The sequence below is a fragment of the Serinus canaria genome, chromosome 8 (assembly GCF_022539315.1).
Source record: "Serinus canaria isolate serCan28SL12 chromosome 8, serCan2020, whole genome shotgun sequence".
NCBI classification, from domain to species: domain Eukaryota; kingdom Metazoa; phylum Chordata; class Aves; order Passeriformes; family Fringillidae; genus Serinus; species Serinus canaria.
In genome coordinates, this window is record NC_066322.1 from 15,579,099 (window position 1) to 15,596,748 (window position 17,650).

The 17,650-nt window shown below is 41.0% G+C and overlaps 1 protein-coding gene across 7 annotated transcripts in view; it reads left to right on the plus strand.

The window, feature by feature from the left end:
- Positions 1 to 16,353, plus strand: part of LRRC8D (leucine rich repeat containing 8 VRAC subunit D) — a 54,709-nt gene extending 38,356 nt beyond the window's left edge. For 6 of the 7 annotated variants that reach the window (XM_018912258.3, XM_030226668.2, XM_030226667.2 and 3 more), the window contains one exon: positions 10,690 to 16,353. In XM_018912258.3, coding sequence (XP_018767803.1) covers positions 10,692 to 13,253 — 2,562 coding nt within the window. In that variant the 5' untranslated portion in view covers positions 10,690 to 10,691 and the 3' untranslated portion in view covers positions 13,254 to 16,353. Of the gene's footprint in view, positions 1 to 8,828; positions 8,982 to 10,689 lie in introns of those variants that run through there. The other variant, XM_050977435.1, reaches the window with a different exon arrangement.
- The last annotated feature ends 1,297 nt before the right edge of the window (positions 16,354 to 17,650 follow it).

The following is a 17,650-nucleotide window of genomic DNA, read 5'->3' on the forward strand; positions in this document are numbered from 1 at the left end:
TACTTTAATCAGGCTGTTATCCTGCTTTTTTATCTTTTTCTGGAAGCCTGAGGGAGTTTGGTTTTTTGCTTTGAATGTTACAGCCACAAATGCTTATCATTGCCTAACAAATAATCACTTTTAGATTGTGAGCCTTCAGGGGCAAGGGTTGTCTGCCCACTCCCTGCTGGAGGGCCCTCAGTGCAGAGGTTACAATTCCAGCTAGAGCATTTGAGTCAAATCATAATATAATAGCAATAGTAAATATTTAAATTGGAGGTTGTATGGATCTGTTAGTGCTGGTGAATGGCACCAAACAATACAACGGAACCTTACTGAATGTTTTTGGAGAGCTGAAAGCTTGCTTGTTAGAGCAGGAATGCTGCAATTACTGGTAGGACAGCAAGTCTTGGAACATTCTTTCTTGTCTTAAGGCAATGTTTTGAGAAAATAAAGCATAAAAAGGAAGGAGGTGATCTGAACTCATCAGCAAAATTTCAAAAGAGCCCCCAAAAATGTGTTGCAGCACAATTTCTTTTTATGTCAAAGTACTGAAGTACACACCCTGAACCAAACAATTATGGGACTAGATGGACTAAGCAAATAGCTTATCTCTTACAGAAAGCAGCTTAAGTTTAGAAGAGGAAAAAGAATTATAGTAAACTTAAATAAATCCCTTTGAGGATAAATGCTGCTTCAGCTGCAGGCATTTTTCCTGGCATGAAACCACTGGAGGTTCAGCTATTGGAAGCTTGGCAGGAATGTGGTAACATTAATAACTCATCCTTCATCTGCTGATCAGAGTTTTATGTGAGAAGTCATCCTTGTTACCCATCTGGCAGGATGTCTGAGGTGTAGAAGATCTCTGTGCGTGATAAAGAGCAGGTAGGGTTGGCAGCAGGCTGTGAGCTGTGTGCTGCCTGCCCTGGTTGGGGCAGACAATGTGCTGGGGGGTGGCAGGGGCTGCTTGGCTGGTACCTCCAGTAGTTTCTGTGACAGGGCTTTACAGCTGGACCTTGGCTTGAGTGAGGAAGTATCCCCTTCTCCCTGGGGATCAAAGAAGCTGTGTGACATTTAAGTAGGAACAAAGTTAAACTGTTGTCCCATAGAGAGTGGAGAGACTGTGTATTTGAAAATTGAGGGTGCAGCTTATTTGTTGAGATGTAAACTAGCATTTTAATTTTTTCATCAAAGCAGCAGAGTGGGTAAAAGGAAAGATGGACTTTGAGTGTGTTTTTTTCATATCCTGATTCTCAGCTGCATTTAATGCACCTTCCTACTGCTCTTGCTACAGAGGAGCTCTTGGCAGAAACAGGAACTCTGATGTGTGAGTAGGAGGCTTGTGTTTACATGTAGCTTCTTGTGTCACTGGGCACTTATTTGTGTGGATGCTTATGTGTCATTTGTTTAAGTTTTTAATTTAAGTATGACCTTTCCTAGTTTGCTTTTAGCTAATTGATATAATGAAAGTGCCACTGCAGATATTTGAAAATACAGTAGCTTGTATGTGTGCAAATCTTTATGAAACTCCTGTTCAACATGTAACCCAGTGAGAGTCACTGTGTTTGCAGGCTGAAGAGATGAACCGGCTAAGATAGGGAACAATGGAGCCTGTTCTTTAGTTAAAGGAACTTTTTGTCTGTTCTTGGCTCTGGATTTCCATGAGGATGCTGTAAGTGTTCAGTTCAAGGTTGCTCACATGTCCATTGAAGTAAAAGGAAGGAGAAAGTATTCGTTGAAAATCATTTACTTCAGTTACTCAGTAAACCTGCTTCTATGGATGGGAATGCAGTTTAGAAATTAAGTAAGGTAAAACTTTAGTACCGTGAGCTAAGGTACTAAGGAGACTTCATTTTGCTCTGAAGAGGGGCTATTAAAATCTGCAGTAAAGTGAACTTCAGCAACACGTTTCCTTCTGTTTGATAGGCATTCCTCCTTATTCTTCAGGTACATTTAGGGTGTGTAGTTAGAGCTACTAATATATTCTGTAATAAGATTTGTGTCTTTACATTCTTTGGCTCAAGATCACCAAACTATCAGCTCCATGTATGTCAGGTTCAATTTCTTACCACTTTGAAGTTGCCCTAGTTCTAAGTGAATTTGGAAGGAGGAGACAGACTGGCAGTGTGTGTGGCTGTGCATCAGAGAGGAGTATTTTTCAGAGGACTTGCATGAGTTTGAGTGCTGTCTCTGAGATAAAGCAATTTCATGTAACAAGCTTTATAGCCATGTGGATTTATTTATGTAAGAGGAAATTTGAATAACTTGGATGTAAACCATTTTTAACTGTTCTATTTTTCAGATTTCTAAACTAAAAAGGAAATAAAAGTTTGTTATATTTTTTTTACTTTTTTCCTCTTCCAATCCTTTAAATTTATTTTTAATTGTATTGCTGGGTTATTTTTAATGATAAAAAGCAGCCTCTAGGGACAAGAGTTACCAGATGTGCTTTTATTTTGGTGCAGCTTGCTTTTGCAACTTGATAAATTCCCAAAGTGCTCTGGTTAGTAGAAGTGCCAGATGTTTACTGTGTGTTCCTCTACTTCTGATAGTGGTCATGAAAACACTGCAGAAACCTCATGGCCTAAAAGTTAGGGGAACAGCAGATTTAGAAATGGCAAAAGGATTAAATATTTACACTTGAGCTCAAGCAGCTGTTAGTTTATTGGATGGTGTACCTTCTGATTGCATTGTACATCCATGCCAGTGCAGATTAAATGTGCTTCAGTTGTGTCTGCACTTGAGTAAAAGTGCTTGGTGTTAAACTGGGACTCCTGCACACACAAGTTGGGCTGTCTTTTCAATATTACTGGTCTGGCTGTTTTGGGAATTCTGTGAAATGAGTTACAAAGTGTCTGCTCACTGTCTTTTCTCTCCGGCCAGGTGAAACAGAAAATGCTGTAGCAGGTTTGGTTACTCAGCCGAGGCTCTGCGACTTTGATCACTTTGATCGCTGGGAATGTTCTGCCTCAGATAAAAGGAGGATGAATTGGCATTGCATAAATAAGAGGGGCTGCAGCAGCAGTGTAAGGATGGGAGTGCATGTGCAGGGTACATCCAAGGCATATTCTCTGCCTTTCTGTGCCAGGTCCTTGCCAGTCTGCTGCAGGATTTTGGTTCTGGCAGCTGTGCCCCTGAAATGCCTGTGCATTCATGGACTGTTGCTTACAGGTATGAAGAGCATCTTAAATTGAGTATACACCCTGCTGGTGTCTCATTAGCCACCTCTTCTGGTTTCTTGGATGTTGCCTTGCTAGGTGGTTTGTTTTGTAACTGTAAAATCACATGTGGTTAACTGACTTCAGCTGGTACACATCTAATCCTGATCTCTTTACCAGAGAGGACCACTCTCTCAAGTCTTGTTTGCTTCTCCCATCTGTTCTCTGCTGCCCTTCATGGTCTCTGACCCTGCTAACCTGTGAGAAGCAAGGATGGAGTGGTGTTGCTGAACATCCAGCTTTGGGTCTCCCTGAGCTTTCTGAGGTATACTGGGCACCTGCTCTGCACTCTGAAGCCTGGGGATAAATGTCAATAAAACCTGAAGCTAGCACTTCTTGTCAAAGCAGCTCTTTTATAAGAGCATGCTCAGTAGTACTGCACTAGGCAAAGTGAGAAGTTATTAATTTTCTGTGCTCTGTAGACACAGAATTTGCGTGCAGCAAATACAGAGCTAATTGTGTTAATAATCATTGGATGCTTTGGGGAACTACTCAGAAATGTAAAAACGGCTCCTGTTTTGACAGTCATCTTTAAACAGACCTTTCCGGTCATTTACAGCAAGGCAAGAATGAGGTAAGATTTGACAGTTTATTGTTAGGGAAATAATGGCTGCTAATACTGCTTTTTTTAAATATCACATTGATTACAAAACCATTTGTGTAGGAGTGGTGTATGGCACTAGACCTTCAAAGAACTGGTAAACAAGGAAGATTCAGTGTAAACACTTAAATAGCGGCATCTAAAAGTAGGTTAGAGCGTTACACAACCTGAAAGAGCCCATTTTTGAAGATTTTAAAAAAAGAAAAAAGTGTTTTTTATAGATTTAATTCTTGTAAATGGTATTAATTTGACATTATGTAAAGCATCTAATTTTTGTCTCCAACTTGCTGAACCCTAATATTTCTTTATGCAGTCTAAGAGAAATAAGATTTTGATAATTTTTTGTTTTGCAAGTTACTGTCAGTGAGATTCATGTTGTTCATCAAGGTGATGCTACCTTAACTGGAGAATGTATTTACAGACTATATTAGAGATTATATATATTATGTATATAAAAATATAGACATGTAGAGAGAGAGGGAAAGTCCAAAATTATAGCTGTGCAGTTTGGGCAGTGGCATGGGGGAGATGGCTTAGATGTGGGGGATTTTGTTTGGTTGCTTTTGTTTCTCAAACAATGAGTGTATGAGTTATTATTTAATTAAAAGCTATTATAGAACTTTTGTTCTTTAGTTGAAATGTTTTTCTCTATAGGAAATATCCTTTCAGCTTTGTGTTCATGGCTTTTCCTTATCCAGTCATCATCCATTACAGGGTAGCCATACAAAAATAAACCAAACTATATCTTGCAGATTAATTTCAAATAGGTAGATTTGGTTGCTCTCAGGTGTTTAGGGAAGAAACAGTGAGTGGGAATTCTTGTCATTCTGATTGGGTGGAAAGCAATAATGGAAATTTTTTTCTATGCAGTTTTTTTTTATATTAAATCTGGTTTTGATTTTCCAGAAATAAAAGCATGGATCAGGAAGTATGTGATGACATAAGCCCCATCCTGGTGTTAATGTTCTGCAATCCCTTCCATTACTGTAGTAGCACCAAAAAATTTCCTATAGTAGAGTAATACTACAAAAACACCTGTGTTGTGTCTTCCAGTGAAATGTTTCCTGGACTTCTTAGGCAATAGAGGCACTCAGCGCACAAATCCGTGCTTAGCTGAATTTTGGGGGTTGGTTTGCAGGCTGGTTCAGAGGAGGAGCTGTAGTCCCAGATGTACCTTCAGCTCGTTGTGTAGCTGGAGTGGGCTCAGGTAGAGTAAAGCACAATAATCCCTTGGGAAATAAAGCAGCAGAGAGCTAAGTCCTCTTAGCCAAGCTATGAGGAGCTGCAGACCGGGCTAGGGATAGTTGTAGTATTCCCACCTGCACTTTCCCTCTATTACTCAATCACAGAGCCTGCTGGTGGTTAAACCTTCTGTTTCTTTTAGACTTCTCATCTCAGAAACTGAATAACCAATGCAGATATGGATGTGTCTGGATGCTCAGAATGCCTCACCTGATTTGTAGACTTTCCTGTATGTCTTTGTGCATTATTTCGCAAGGGTCTTGGGGCTCCTTGTGCTTGGTTCTGTGGAGAAGAAAAAGAGGGAGGAAAAAAAGGATAGTGCCATCTTTTTGACCTTTGCAGGTTGTCCGTGGAACAATTAATACTGGCAGGGTCCTGCGTAACAGGAATCTCATATTCTGTTCTTATCACATTATGGTCTAATAGTCTGCTTTAATAGGATATTGCAGAAGTAGAAATGGTTAGTGGAAAGAGACAACAAAATATACAGTGGAAATAAATTTAAATTTATGGTCACTTGATCAAAAACAAGCTAGCAAAGCCTTTTAGTTATGGGAAAACTTTTCTTCTCCTTAATTTCCTGTGGGAAGGGAGAAAGCAATTTTGTTCATGGTAGCACTTTTTAGCTAGAAATGTTGAGGTTTTTTTAGGAAATTCTTTACCAGATGCAGTAGCAAGGCGGATTCAAGAATCTTTTTGTTTCCTGAAACAAAGTGGACTTGTTTGGAGTCTTGGGAACCTGAGAGTAAATGAGTGTATCATGTCCTACACTTCTCCTTTTATTTGTTTGTTCTGACTTTGAATTTGCTTTAACTTTAAATATGCTTTTAAGACAGGAGGGCCAGGGCCAGACAGTTTTTATCTGTAAGTACAGGAAGAAGTAGGATGTAAATAAACATTAGTGGCATACCAATCTGCTGCTTCCTTTTCTGCTAACTTCTGTATTTAAGCTAGAGCAGTTTCTTAGGAAATATCCCAAATATGTCCAGTTTGTATTTCAGCATTTATAGTCTGAAATGTGTCAGAAATTCACCGGGCTAATCGCATTCTGACCTCTTTCTATTACAGCTTTTGTTTTAAGACTAAAGAAATTATAATTGTTAAGAAGAATGATTTATTAAATTTGTTGCTACCCTTGCTGATTTGATGTGGACCTATGACAATTCTATTGTCATTGTTAATTTTTTTCTCTTATATTCCAGTTTCACTGTAACTTGTATAAGTGCAAAATAAACTAAGGTTTAATTCTAGAGCCCCAAATCACACTTCTGCACTACTTTCAGAACTACAGGTTTTTCCACCTAAAATCTTAGAAGGTAGCAAGAAACAGCTGTGCTTAAACAGTTGCATTTATTTAGACTAAAAAATTTTTGTTTGTTTCCAGTGAAAGAATACACCCAGGAGATAGCTAGAGGTGATAGATGGAGCTAAAAGAAGTTGATAATATCCTAGAATGTCATCCATGTAACAGACCTGGAGACAGGGTTTGGGAGGAAAAAATGTTATTTGTTAAAATTAAAGCCTTTATGTAGCTGTGCAGCCCTAAGGATCATACTGCAATATCTTTGAATTAAAATCTATGCTTATTTAAACTAAACAAAAATGTGCTATTTCAAAAAGGAGTCTATCCTGATATTCCATATTGGAAATGAGAATTTCTCTTCAAAAATATCACTTTTCTAGTGTGGATCTCTTTGAATCTTGGGTATGTCAAAGCCCCATGTTCTGCTGGCCCTCCAGGTCCGTCCGTTTGGTGCCTTGTAAGCCCTGAAAAGGGCTGAAAGAAGTGTGTGTTTTCACATGAGAAATCAGGTATTTTAACATTTCAACTGCCCAGGACTCTGTTCCTCTAGTTTGACCCATCTGCTTGCAGACATTTTCTGCATTGGGGTTGTGAGTAGAGCATGCCATGACTGGTTTTGAGGGGAGACCATCTATGGCAGGGTCTTGCAGGCTCTGCCTGCCAGACACAGACTGACATTTGTATCTTTGTTTTTTCTTTCTTTTTCCCTTACTTCCTTACAGGGTTATCACTGTAACTTACAATGAAACTCAAAGCCCAATTTGTCACTCTTAAAAGGAGTTGAAAATTAGCAGTGAAAATACTCTCCACCTACTCTAAGTAATGTTCCAGACAGTAGGTTTCAAAAGCTTTGAATAGTTTAAATTCAAAAGGAATAAAGAGAATCCAAACCCATTACCATACTGTACAGTCCTCTTGTTCTGAATGCCTCCTAATTGTTTGATTTCTAAGTGTGTGCAGAAATATAATAAAAGTTAACGTCTGTGGTTATTAGTTTAGTAAAATCAAACACCAATACATGTTATGATGGATTTAAGAGAAAAAATACCAAATTTATTTGCACCCTGTCAGAATGTGTCTTATACTGTGTGTAGGTTTATAGTTTTTCATTTTGTTTTTTAAGACTCAGAACACGAAACATTTTGGACAAGTAAGGAGACAAATCTGTTTTCAGCTCTCAGAACTGATTTTTGCTAGCTAGAAAAAGGTCTTTTATGAGACAGTGTTAGTAGTGCCACAGAGGAGTTTTTTGTTTTATGACTGCTAATCTCTGCCAAAACAGGAGCTCTTCTCTGAGTATCAGTAACTTGAAAGAAAAGATGCGTTCAGAACACTGAATGTGGGACTTCTTGGTGTAAAGCTCCTGTTACACCATGCTGCCTACAGCCTCACAAAGAGGATTACTCAGGCTGGGTTGTGTCTCCTAACCTTTTTGGGACTGATTTTGTGTCTGGTAGAGGTGATTGTTAATCACTTTTGCTTTTATCGCTGTTCGTTATAAGTCTTCAGCTGGAACCACTTTGCGCTCTGTCATTTCTCTTCCATTATTTCAGTTGTTCAGAGCAGTCATGTCTGCAGTGCCTGGGTTTTCATGCTTTATCCACGTGTTCTCATGGCAGAAGAAAAAAATCACCTTCTTTCTGTGAAAGGAATTCTGGAGGCCGTGCCCCAAACCGCAGTGAAGTAATTCCCACATAATTAGCTAGTGCAAAGTTGAGAGAAAGGCTAGCCCCAGAGGAGCAGGCAGTAGCAGCTACCTACCCCTGTTTGCTCCGGCAGGGAGCTGGTTCCTCCTTCCCCTCCTTCCCCACGGTGCTCTCCTGCACCATGCGTGGCTGCGTGGGCACGGCTGGCCCACGGGACTCGTCCTTGTCTGCCTTGGCTTGGTGCTCTCCTGCTGAACGCCCCTGCTGGGCAAGGAGTTCTTGTGGCAGCCAAGGTAGGTGAGAGCACAGTGAAAACAGCGTGGAGATGGAGAGGATGCCTTCCAGAGAGCATCGTAGAAAGAAAAAAAATCTATTCGGGGGAAAAAGTCACCTCTGCTGTTGCTTTGTGGTTCTCCTGTTCTGGGCAGGTGACAGGCAGCTGGGCCCTAGGAGTTAGGAGGGTCCTTTTATATCAATCTGCTCACATTAGCACAAATGACTAATGCTGATCAGGTGCACACTGTTATTGTTTAAATGTCCAAGGTAGCAACTCCAGTCCATGCTGTGACTCGGTGCAGGTAGAGCACTGGAAGACATTAAAGATGGGAGTTTGTAGCTAATTTCCAAGTAAGGCACTGCGAGGCTTTGATAGCTGGGGTGTGTTACTGGTTGGTGTCCTTCACCAACCTACACTTTGTGTAGGAGCTGCAGCCCTGGGCAGGTGTATTGGGGGCAGGTTCAGGAACCTGTCAGGAAGGAGGTCCTTGTGGAGCTGGGAGGGACTGTAAGACCTCGAAAACTTCTAATGAGGGAGGAGTATTTGACATTCATTTGCCCAAGAAAGTGAGAACTGGAAGCTCCTTCTGCTGGTTCCCTGAGAAACTCAGCCCTAACTTTTAAGTTTTGGCAGCTTTGCCAAGAGCACAGAGATGAGTGCTGCAGTGAGATAAAGTCCTTTCCTCTCTGGCTGTCTCCACCAGATCCTAGACTTGGTATGCAAGACTGGTAAAAGCTTCTGGGAGGAGTGTGGGAGGGCAGGGGCTGGGTATCTCTCTGCATTGGAGGAGACACTTTGATCATGAGCTCTGTGGTAGTAAAGACAAGTGCTGGCCTTTCCCACAGACCGAGATGTGGGAGCTGCTTGTACTGGTGTGGGGAAAGAGGGGTGCTAGTGCATGGCTTCTACCATACAGGCAATTGTTGGTATTTAAGTTCTGTGTAGAAATGTCTGTTATCTGGAAATAATGAAATTATCAACCTGTATATACGTTGCGTCTGACACTGTCCTTTATGATGTGTAAGGTGAAGGTCTGTATGAATTGTTCTGCTACAAGTTAAAAATAATAAATCTAACACATCTTGTTACTGCCTGCTTTGATCTCCTTGTGCTCTGGTAAGCTGTTCTCCCAAGCAAAGGGAGACAGACTCTGTGGGACAGTGTACATACTGTCTCCTTCCCAGCTGCATGTGTGCACACAAGCTAGATATTTTTCTTTAGAAATGGCAAATTTGAGTCACACGTTCAGCAGGCAAAATGATGATTTTACCACATCCTGCTTGTGCAGGAAGCTTATTATTTTTTTTTTAATCTGATAAGTTGATTCCTCCATATTTTCGCAAAACAAAAAGCAAAGCAAGTTGCTTAAAGCTGCAGAGAGGTTTGGATTCTCCCGTGGTCAGTTTGCTGCTTTGTCTCACATGCAGATGTTTAAGACAAAGTGAAAGCCTTGCAGTCAGCTCCTATCCTACCTGTACTAACTGACTTCCTGTGATCACTAGGATGTGATAATATCTGAAAAAATGTTTTCCCTATTATATTAAGAAAGAGTTGTGGGGTTTGTTCTTGGGGAGAAAAATGTATACAGTACCAATATTTGGTCCAATCTTAGAATAAAAGGTTTGGGTGGGAAGGTTCCTAAAAATAGCATCTAGTTCCAACACTCCTGCCCTGGGCAGGCATGCCACTCACTAGATCAGGTTGCTCAAGTCCCCGTCCAACTGTTTTTTCTTTTAAAACATCCAAGTTTACTAAAAAGGATTGTGCCAAATGTTCGCATAGTGGCTGGAAGGCTTTCACTTGTGCTGCAGTGATACTTAAAAGGGAAAGGAGCCAATCAATCTGATAAGGCATGTGGATGCTCAGTAGGAAGGAGTGGAAGATACTGTGTTGTGCTAGATGAAAAGAGAGACCTTGCTGATGACGTAACAAGACCTAAAATGTGCTGTCCAAGTCATGAGCAGACTGCAAAGTATTTAGAGAAATGCTATTCTCTTTAAATGCAAGGTACTACAAAATACTGTTAGTACTGGATTTTTTGTGCTCAGACTCAAGCAATCATTTTTACAGAATTGGATGTTGTGCTCTGTAGTCTATTGTTGCTCTTCCTTTTATTAATATATCAGCTGCAGTATTATACCTTTCAGATATTTCACTTGCACAGAGCAGGCTTCAGTGCTGTGAAGTGGCAAAGATACATAAACATGGTGTGGCCTGAAGTGAGAAGCCTTCTGTTTTACTAAAATACTTCATTGTTTTGGTTCTGGAAAAACAGTTAAGTGGAATGATGGACAATCTGTGACAGGCAACAAAACATAAAAAGCTAAACCTGCTGAGGTTTTATGTCAAGCTGGGATTGTTTTTAAATGGTAAAATTAATGTCCTCAGTCAACAACAGTGATTTTGTCTTTGTTCTCTTGTAGGAATGTTTACCCTTGCAGAAGTTGCATCGCTCAGTGACATCCAGCCAACTTACCGTATCTTGAAACCATGGTGGGATGTATTTATGGATTATCTCGCTGTTGTTATGTTGATGGTCGCCATTTTTGCTGGAACCATGCAGCTGACAAAAGACCAGGTGGTCTGTTTGCCAGTTCTGCAGTCTACTGTAAATTCAAGAGTGCAGCCTGATACAGCAGGGAAGGCTGACTTCACCACTGTTGAAACAACCACTGGTCAAGAAGAAGCATCAATGAGAACTGTTTCCTTTGCCCCTACTGTAACACCTGACATTCCTCTGAGCAGAGCTACCTCTTCTCAGTATCCACGCACTGAATCAGACCAAGAGCTGAAGAAGGAGCAGAAAGATTCCTCAGGCCGTAAAACAAATTTGGATTTTCAGCAATATGTATTTATTAACCAGATGTGCTATCATTTGGCTCTTCCTTGGTACTCAAAGTATTTTCCCTATCTTGTTCTCATCCATACTATTATTTTGATAGTCAGTAGTAATTTTTGGTTCAAGTATCCCAAGACTTGCTCAAAAATTGAGCATTTTGTGTCTATATTGGGAAAGTGCTTTGAGTCTCCTTGGACTACAAAAGCGTTGTCTGAAACGGCATGTGAGGACTCTGAGGAGAACAAACAAAGGTTAACTGGTGCCCAGTCCCTGCCCAAGTATGTTTCCACTAGCAGTGATGAAGGAAGCCCAAGTGCTAGTACTCCCATGATAACCAAATCTGGCTTCAAATTTTCAGCCGACAAGCCAATGATCGAGATTCCCAGTGTCACAATTTTAGATAAGAAAGATGGAGAACAAGCCAAGGCGCTGTTTGAGAAAGTCCGGAAGTTCCGGGCTCATGTGGAAGACAGCGATCTGATTTACAAGCTCTATGTTGGCCAGACTGTCATCAAGACTGTCAAGTTCATATTTATTCTCTGCTATACCGCAAACTTTGTCAACACCATCAGTTTCGAACACATCTGCAACCCGAAGGTGGAACACCTGATTGGCTACACACAGTTTGAATGTACACACAACATGGCTTATATGTTGAAGAAGCTGCTTATCAGCTACATTTCCCTCATCTGTGTCTATGGTTTTATCTGCCTTTACACGCTCTTCTGGCTGTTCCGGATACCTTTAAAAGAATACTCTTTTGAGAAGGTCAGAGAAGAGAGCAGCTTCAGCGATATCCCAGATGTCAAAAATGATTTTGCGTTTCTCTTGCACATGGTGGATCAGTATGACCAGCTGTATTCGAAGCGATTTGGTGTCTTTTTGTCGGAGGTAAGCGAGAACAAACTGCGCGGGATTAGTTTGAACCATGAATGGACTTACGAAAAGCTTCGGCAACACGTCTCCCGCAATGCCCAGGACAAGCAGGAGCTGCATCTCTTCATGCTGTCAGGAGTCCCCGATGCAGTGTTTGATCTGACAGATCTGGATGTGTTGAAACTGGAGCTGATTCCTGAAGCGAAAATTACAGCCAAAATTTCCCAGATGACAAATCTTCAGGAGCTTCATCTGTACCACTGCCCTGCGAAGGTCGAGCAGACTGCCTTCAGCTTCCTTCGGGACCACTTGAGATGCCTTCATGTGAAATTCACAGATGTTGCAGAAATTCCTGCGTGGGTGTATTTGCTCAAAACCCTCCGTGAATTGTATTTGATAGGCAATTTGAACTCTGAAAATAATAAAATGATAGGGCTTGAATCTCTTAGAGAGTTGAGACACCTTAAAATTCTCCACGTGAAAAGCAATTTGACCAAAATTCCCCCCAATATCACAGATGTAGCACCACATCTGACAAAACTAGTCATTCATAATGATGGCACTAAGCTTGTGGTACTCAATAGCCTTAAGAAAATGACAAATGTTGCAGAGTTGGAACTGCAGAACTGTGAACTGGAGAGAATTCCCCATGCCATCTTCAGTCTCTCTAACTTACAGGAACTGGATTTAAAGTCAAATAGCATACGCACAATTGAAGAAATTATCAGTTTCCAGCATCTAAAAAGATTGACTTGTTTAAAGCTGTGGCACAATAAAATAGTCAGCATTCCTTCATCCATTACTCACATAAAGAATTTGGAGTCTCTTTACCTCTCCAATAACAAACTTGAAACCTTACCTGCCGCAGTGTTCAGTTTACAGAAACTTCGGTGTTTGGATGTAAGCTACAACTCAATTGCGGTGATTCCAGTGGAAATAGGTTTGCTTCAAAATCTTCAGCATTTTCACATCACAGGAAACAAAGTCGACGTTTTGCCAAAACAGTTGTTTAAATGTGTTAAATTGAGGACTTTGAGTCTGGGACAAAACTGTATTACCTCAATCCCAGATAAAGTAAGTCAGCTGTTGCAGCTGACTTACCTGGAACTGAAGGGAAACTGCTTGGACCGTCTGCCAGCTACACTGGGGCAGTGTCAGCTTCTCAGGAAAAGTGGGCTCGTAGTGGAAGATCACCTCTTTGACACTTTACCCTCAGAAGTTAAAGAGGTGTTAAATCAAGACACAGGCATTCCCTTTCCTAATGGGATTTAGACTGAGGTGAATTGCTCTGGTAGCTGACTTCCAAATGGCAAACGATAAAAAGTATGGCAACTGTGAGATCATGTGTTTTAGAAAGCAGAATTCCTCGGAAGGCAGAATTACTAGCAGGATTAGAAGTGCAACTGAGTGTTCAATGTTTGCAGTGTTTTAAAAGTTCATTTCCAAAATTTTCAAGAGGATAAAGAACCTTAATAATCTCAATTCTTTTTTCCTTAAATTGTTTGTAACTTGGATGCTGCCGCTTTTGAATGTTTACAAATTTGCTTGCCTGCTTAAAGTAAATGATTAAATTGATGACCTTTTCTTACTATGCAAGTTATTCCTTAAGGTCTGGTTTTACTTTAGTGCATTTTATGGGGAGACAGACCAAGGCTAAATGTTGTATGTGGTATGGGCCTAACAGCACTTGAAACACAGGTTGAATTGTGTTGTTAGAGTTTACCTATCCTTGGCAAATAAAACCAGTTTGGCTGTGATTTGAGCTGCACCAGAACCACCATTTTCCTGCATTAAGGCATGTGGTTTCATAGAATCATTTAGGTTGGCAAAGACCTGTAAGACCATCGAGTCCAACCATTAACCTAACACTGCCAGGTCCTCCATGTCCCTAATCACCATGTCTGTGCTTTTGTTGAATGCCTCTGGGGATGGTGATTCCACCACTTCCCTGGGCAGCCCATTCCAATGTTTGACCACTCTTTCAGTGACAAAAATTTCCTAATGTTCTGTCTTAGCACAGCTTGTGTCTTTTTGTGCTATTGCTTGTTACCTGGGAGAAAAGACTGACCTCCACCTCACCGTCCTTTCAGGTAGTTGTAGGGAGCTATAAGGGTCCCTCCTGTGCCTCATTTTCTCCAGGCTCAACACCCCCAGCTCCCTCAGCCAGTCCTAACAGGACTTGTGTTCCAGACCCTTCTCCAGCTCCACTGCTCTTCTCTGGACACGCTGCAGTACTTCTGTGTTTTGCATTAGGCCAAGTGTGTTTGCCTTCATTCTCCTCAAGGCCTCGTGTTTTTGGGTGAGATTCTTTCTCTGGTCCTGTGTGCTAGTCCTTCACCCTGGCAAAGGCTGGTCACCTTCCTGCAGCTGGTCCCCCCTCAGCCTCCACAATGCTCCTCTGTCCCATGCAGCAGTGGGTGGCAAAAGGGAGACTATTGCCATGTGGCTTTCAAGTTGGAGATAGTTTTGATGTTTGAGCTCTTTTGGAAGGTGACTTTGAAAGCCATTAAACACCAAGTGACTTTACTGTTCATGTTTTCCTCTTCTGAGTTTTTATCTGGAAAATTCAAGGCGTTTTATGAGTTGGTGATTGTTCTGTTTCACCGCCCTCGCTAAGGATGTGGGGCGTCATCTCCATTTACTAGACTAATAACAGACATGACATCTGCTTTTTCACTCAACCATGATTGAGCTTTATCCTCTATTGTGGTGTCTTCCGCACCTGGACTTTACCATACCCAGCCCAACTAATCTGATGTCTTTGAAGACTTACTCACTGTTAGAAATCCTAACTGTGTGCCAGATAAGTCATCCAATAAAGAAAACAGCAGACAGCAGTGAGCTTGGGTTTGGTTTTTGTTGGTTTTGTTTTGGTTTTTTTTTGGCCTTTTTGGTGGTGTTTTTTTAACTGAGTTTGCATTGCCAGAACCTTTAGAGAAATATAATCCATTAAATCTGCAAAATCATCAGTTGTAAATCTCAGTCATTTACATTCCGTGTGTGCAGAAAAGAAGTACTATGCTGGGAGATGATTGCATGATTACTCATGGTTTAAACACAATTCCCTATTGTAGTGTGGTCAGGACTGAACTAGTCTGTAGTGCAAGGGACTGTTCTTCTCACACAGAAATCCTCATGCACAGTGATTTCGACTGTAACTTCACCAGAGCTGCCCTGACTTACACCACTATTAACGAGCGGATAGTTTAGGCCTAGAGGCATTGAGCAGGCAGGAACATTTCAAATACTGCTCTTAGAAGTTTTGCATATTTTATTGTTAATAATTTACTGTTAGTCATGCTGGGAGGACTGTTCTCAGCTGTAGGTAGCAGTCTCTGAATACATACCTGCACCACATGTTTATGTATCTCAGAAGACCAGTTTATGAATAGTGGTTTTCCTATTTCTCATGGGGATACAGTCTGTTTTCCACTTGCCAGCAGGTAGTAAACTTGGGATGTTGACAGTTTTGCAACACCAAGTCACAGGTTAGGTAGAGTACTTGGAGTTACTGATCTGTTCTCCACTGGGAAACTTAGTGCAAATCCTCAGATTCTTTTATTTTATGTAGAAGTTAAGGCTGCAGCAGATTTTTCTTTTTTTAAGAAACTCTTTCATTTGTTTATTTTTTGCACATAGATCACTTTAAAATTGCTGGACTATTGACTCTTTAGAAAAACTGTGGACTATACTATTGGCGTATGCTTTGTATTTGCTGTTGAGTGTCATTTCAGTTTCCAAGAAATTGTGTGTAGGAGGGAGGAGGAGTTGGAGGATGACAAAATGATTAAAATATTTAGAAAAATAGTTCTATTTTTAATCTTTTCCCCCCCTTTTTTAATAGCAGAGTCGCACAGAATGTGGCTGTGTATTGATCTAGTTTTTAAAAGGTGTTTTTGGTGTTTCTGATTCTCCTGCTGGCCCTACTGATGTTAAAAAAATAAACCCATGTCTAATTCATATGACGATGGTATACTCAAAAATTAAACCCATGTCCACTTAATGAGTATGGTATACATAACTTAGACCACTGTTTTGACTAGTTAGTAGCCAACTGTACGTCTTTAGACAATTTCCTCCAAAATAAGTGTATGTTAAAATTAACATACTTCTAACGCTTGCTTAGCATAAACTCCATTCTTGTTTTTAAGAGATCTTTCTTAGAGTGGGGAGGACCTTCCCAGCACCCCCATGTCACCTCCCCCCAGTCCTTCCTCCTCTTTGTGACTGTTTATTAATGTTCCTGTTTCCTGCGTGTCAACTGACACAGTTTTGCTTTAAAGTCTTGGAAGTTCATCTCTTTTCCATGTAAGGCATGTGAAATATATTTTGCATTTCTATTTGATTTAATAAATAAGATGTTTATATCTTCCTCTAATCTATTTTTTTAATGGGTGAAAAGTGTGTTTGCATAGTAAAAGCTCTGATTTCAAGTACCTCATGCTGAACTTGTTCTGTGCTGCCTGTATTCTAAGAAGTATGAAGAGGTATGAGTTGCTGCTCTAGAATGTTTCTATCTAGAATGCAGTACTTCGGATTTTTTTTCATGTACACAATCTAAATTACCTACCTAAATGTTTTTATGTGGCTATCAAATTGTGCAGAACACATGTATGGCCCTGGAAGAAAAACCTGTGTTTGTTCAAATGAGAGGAAGTAGGAAATTGCCCATTCTGTTTGCTTCTGCCACTGTAACTTGTTTTGGTGAAGATCCTTTAGTTTTCCAATAAATTGACCTTTTGGAAACTGCTTCCAAAGATGGAAACTGAACGATGGCATTTCTGGGCAGGCATGAAGCCTCTTGGTGTAATGGAAGATGCTGACACTCGTGAAAGGCTCTTTGCTTCTACATAAACGGCTTTGCAGTCCTGAGCTGCCCTCTCTGGTAGCAAAGCAGGGTGCCCAGGCACTGTACATCATGTCTGAGTAGGGGGGTCTGCTTTGTGGACTGCATTTTTAATAAAAATCTTACAGAAATAGCTGTATATGTGTTTGCATGGATGTGCAGAGAAATCAGCGCTGTATGGTTACATGAAAGCAGTGGATTGGATTGTGATTCCTTTACTTAAAGTCACGTTGAACAGTGCAGGTGCTTCTACACCTGTGGTGTTGACTGTCATTCACATTTCTTACAGGATCTGGCTTTCAGACTTCTCGGTTCTCCAGATAGGGATTTGAGCAGGAACCCTGACAGTCCCACGTGTAACTGCTGCAGCTTGTTGTGAACATGACAAATGGGGCTTCTGTTGGGTCTTTGGGTTGGGACTCTGCGAGGTGCTAAACATGAGAACTGAAGTCTCAGATTTGCTGAGGGATCTCAGTATTGATAGCAGAGCCACAGGGCACAGTGAGCTGAGGGGAGCAGAGCCACAGGGCACAGTGGTGCTGGGCTGAGGGGAGCTCATCTGGGCAGCTGTCACCAGTGTGATGGGATTGTTTTCTAAGCAACAGATGGCCTCAAACCACCATGGCACTGCTTTTCAGTCCAGAGCAAGGAGGGAGGCTGACCATTTCCTGTCTGTAAGCTGTGGATTTGTTGAGGGAGGTAAAATGCTTGAATGATTGTGAAAAACACAATCATGCAGAAACTGTGTCATGTAGGAAGATTCAAGAGGCAGAGGCAGTCTTATCATTAGCTGCATAGCAGAGCCATGTCAAGATGTTTCTGA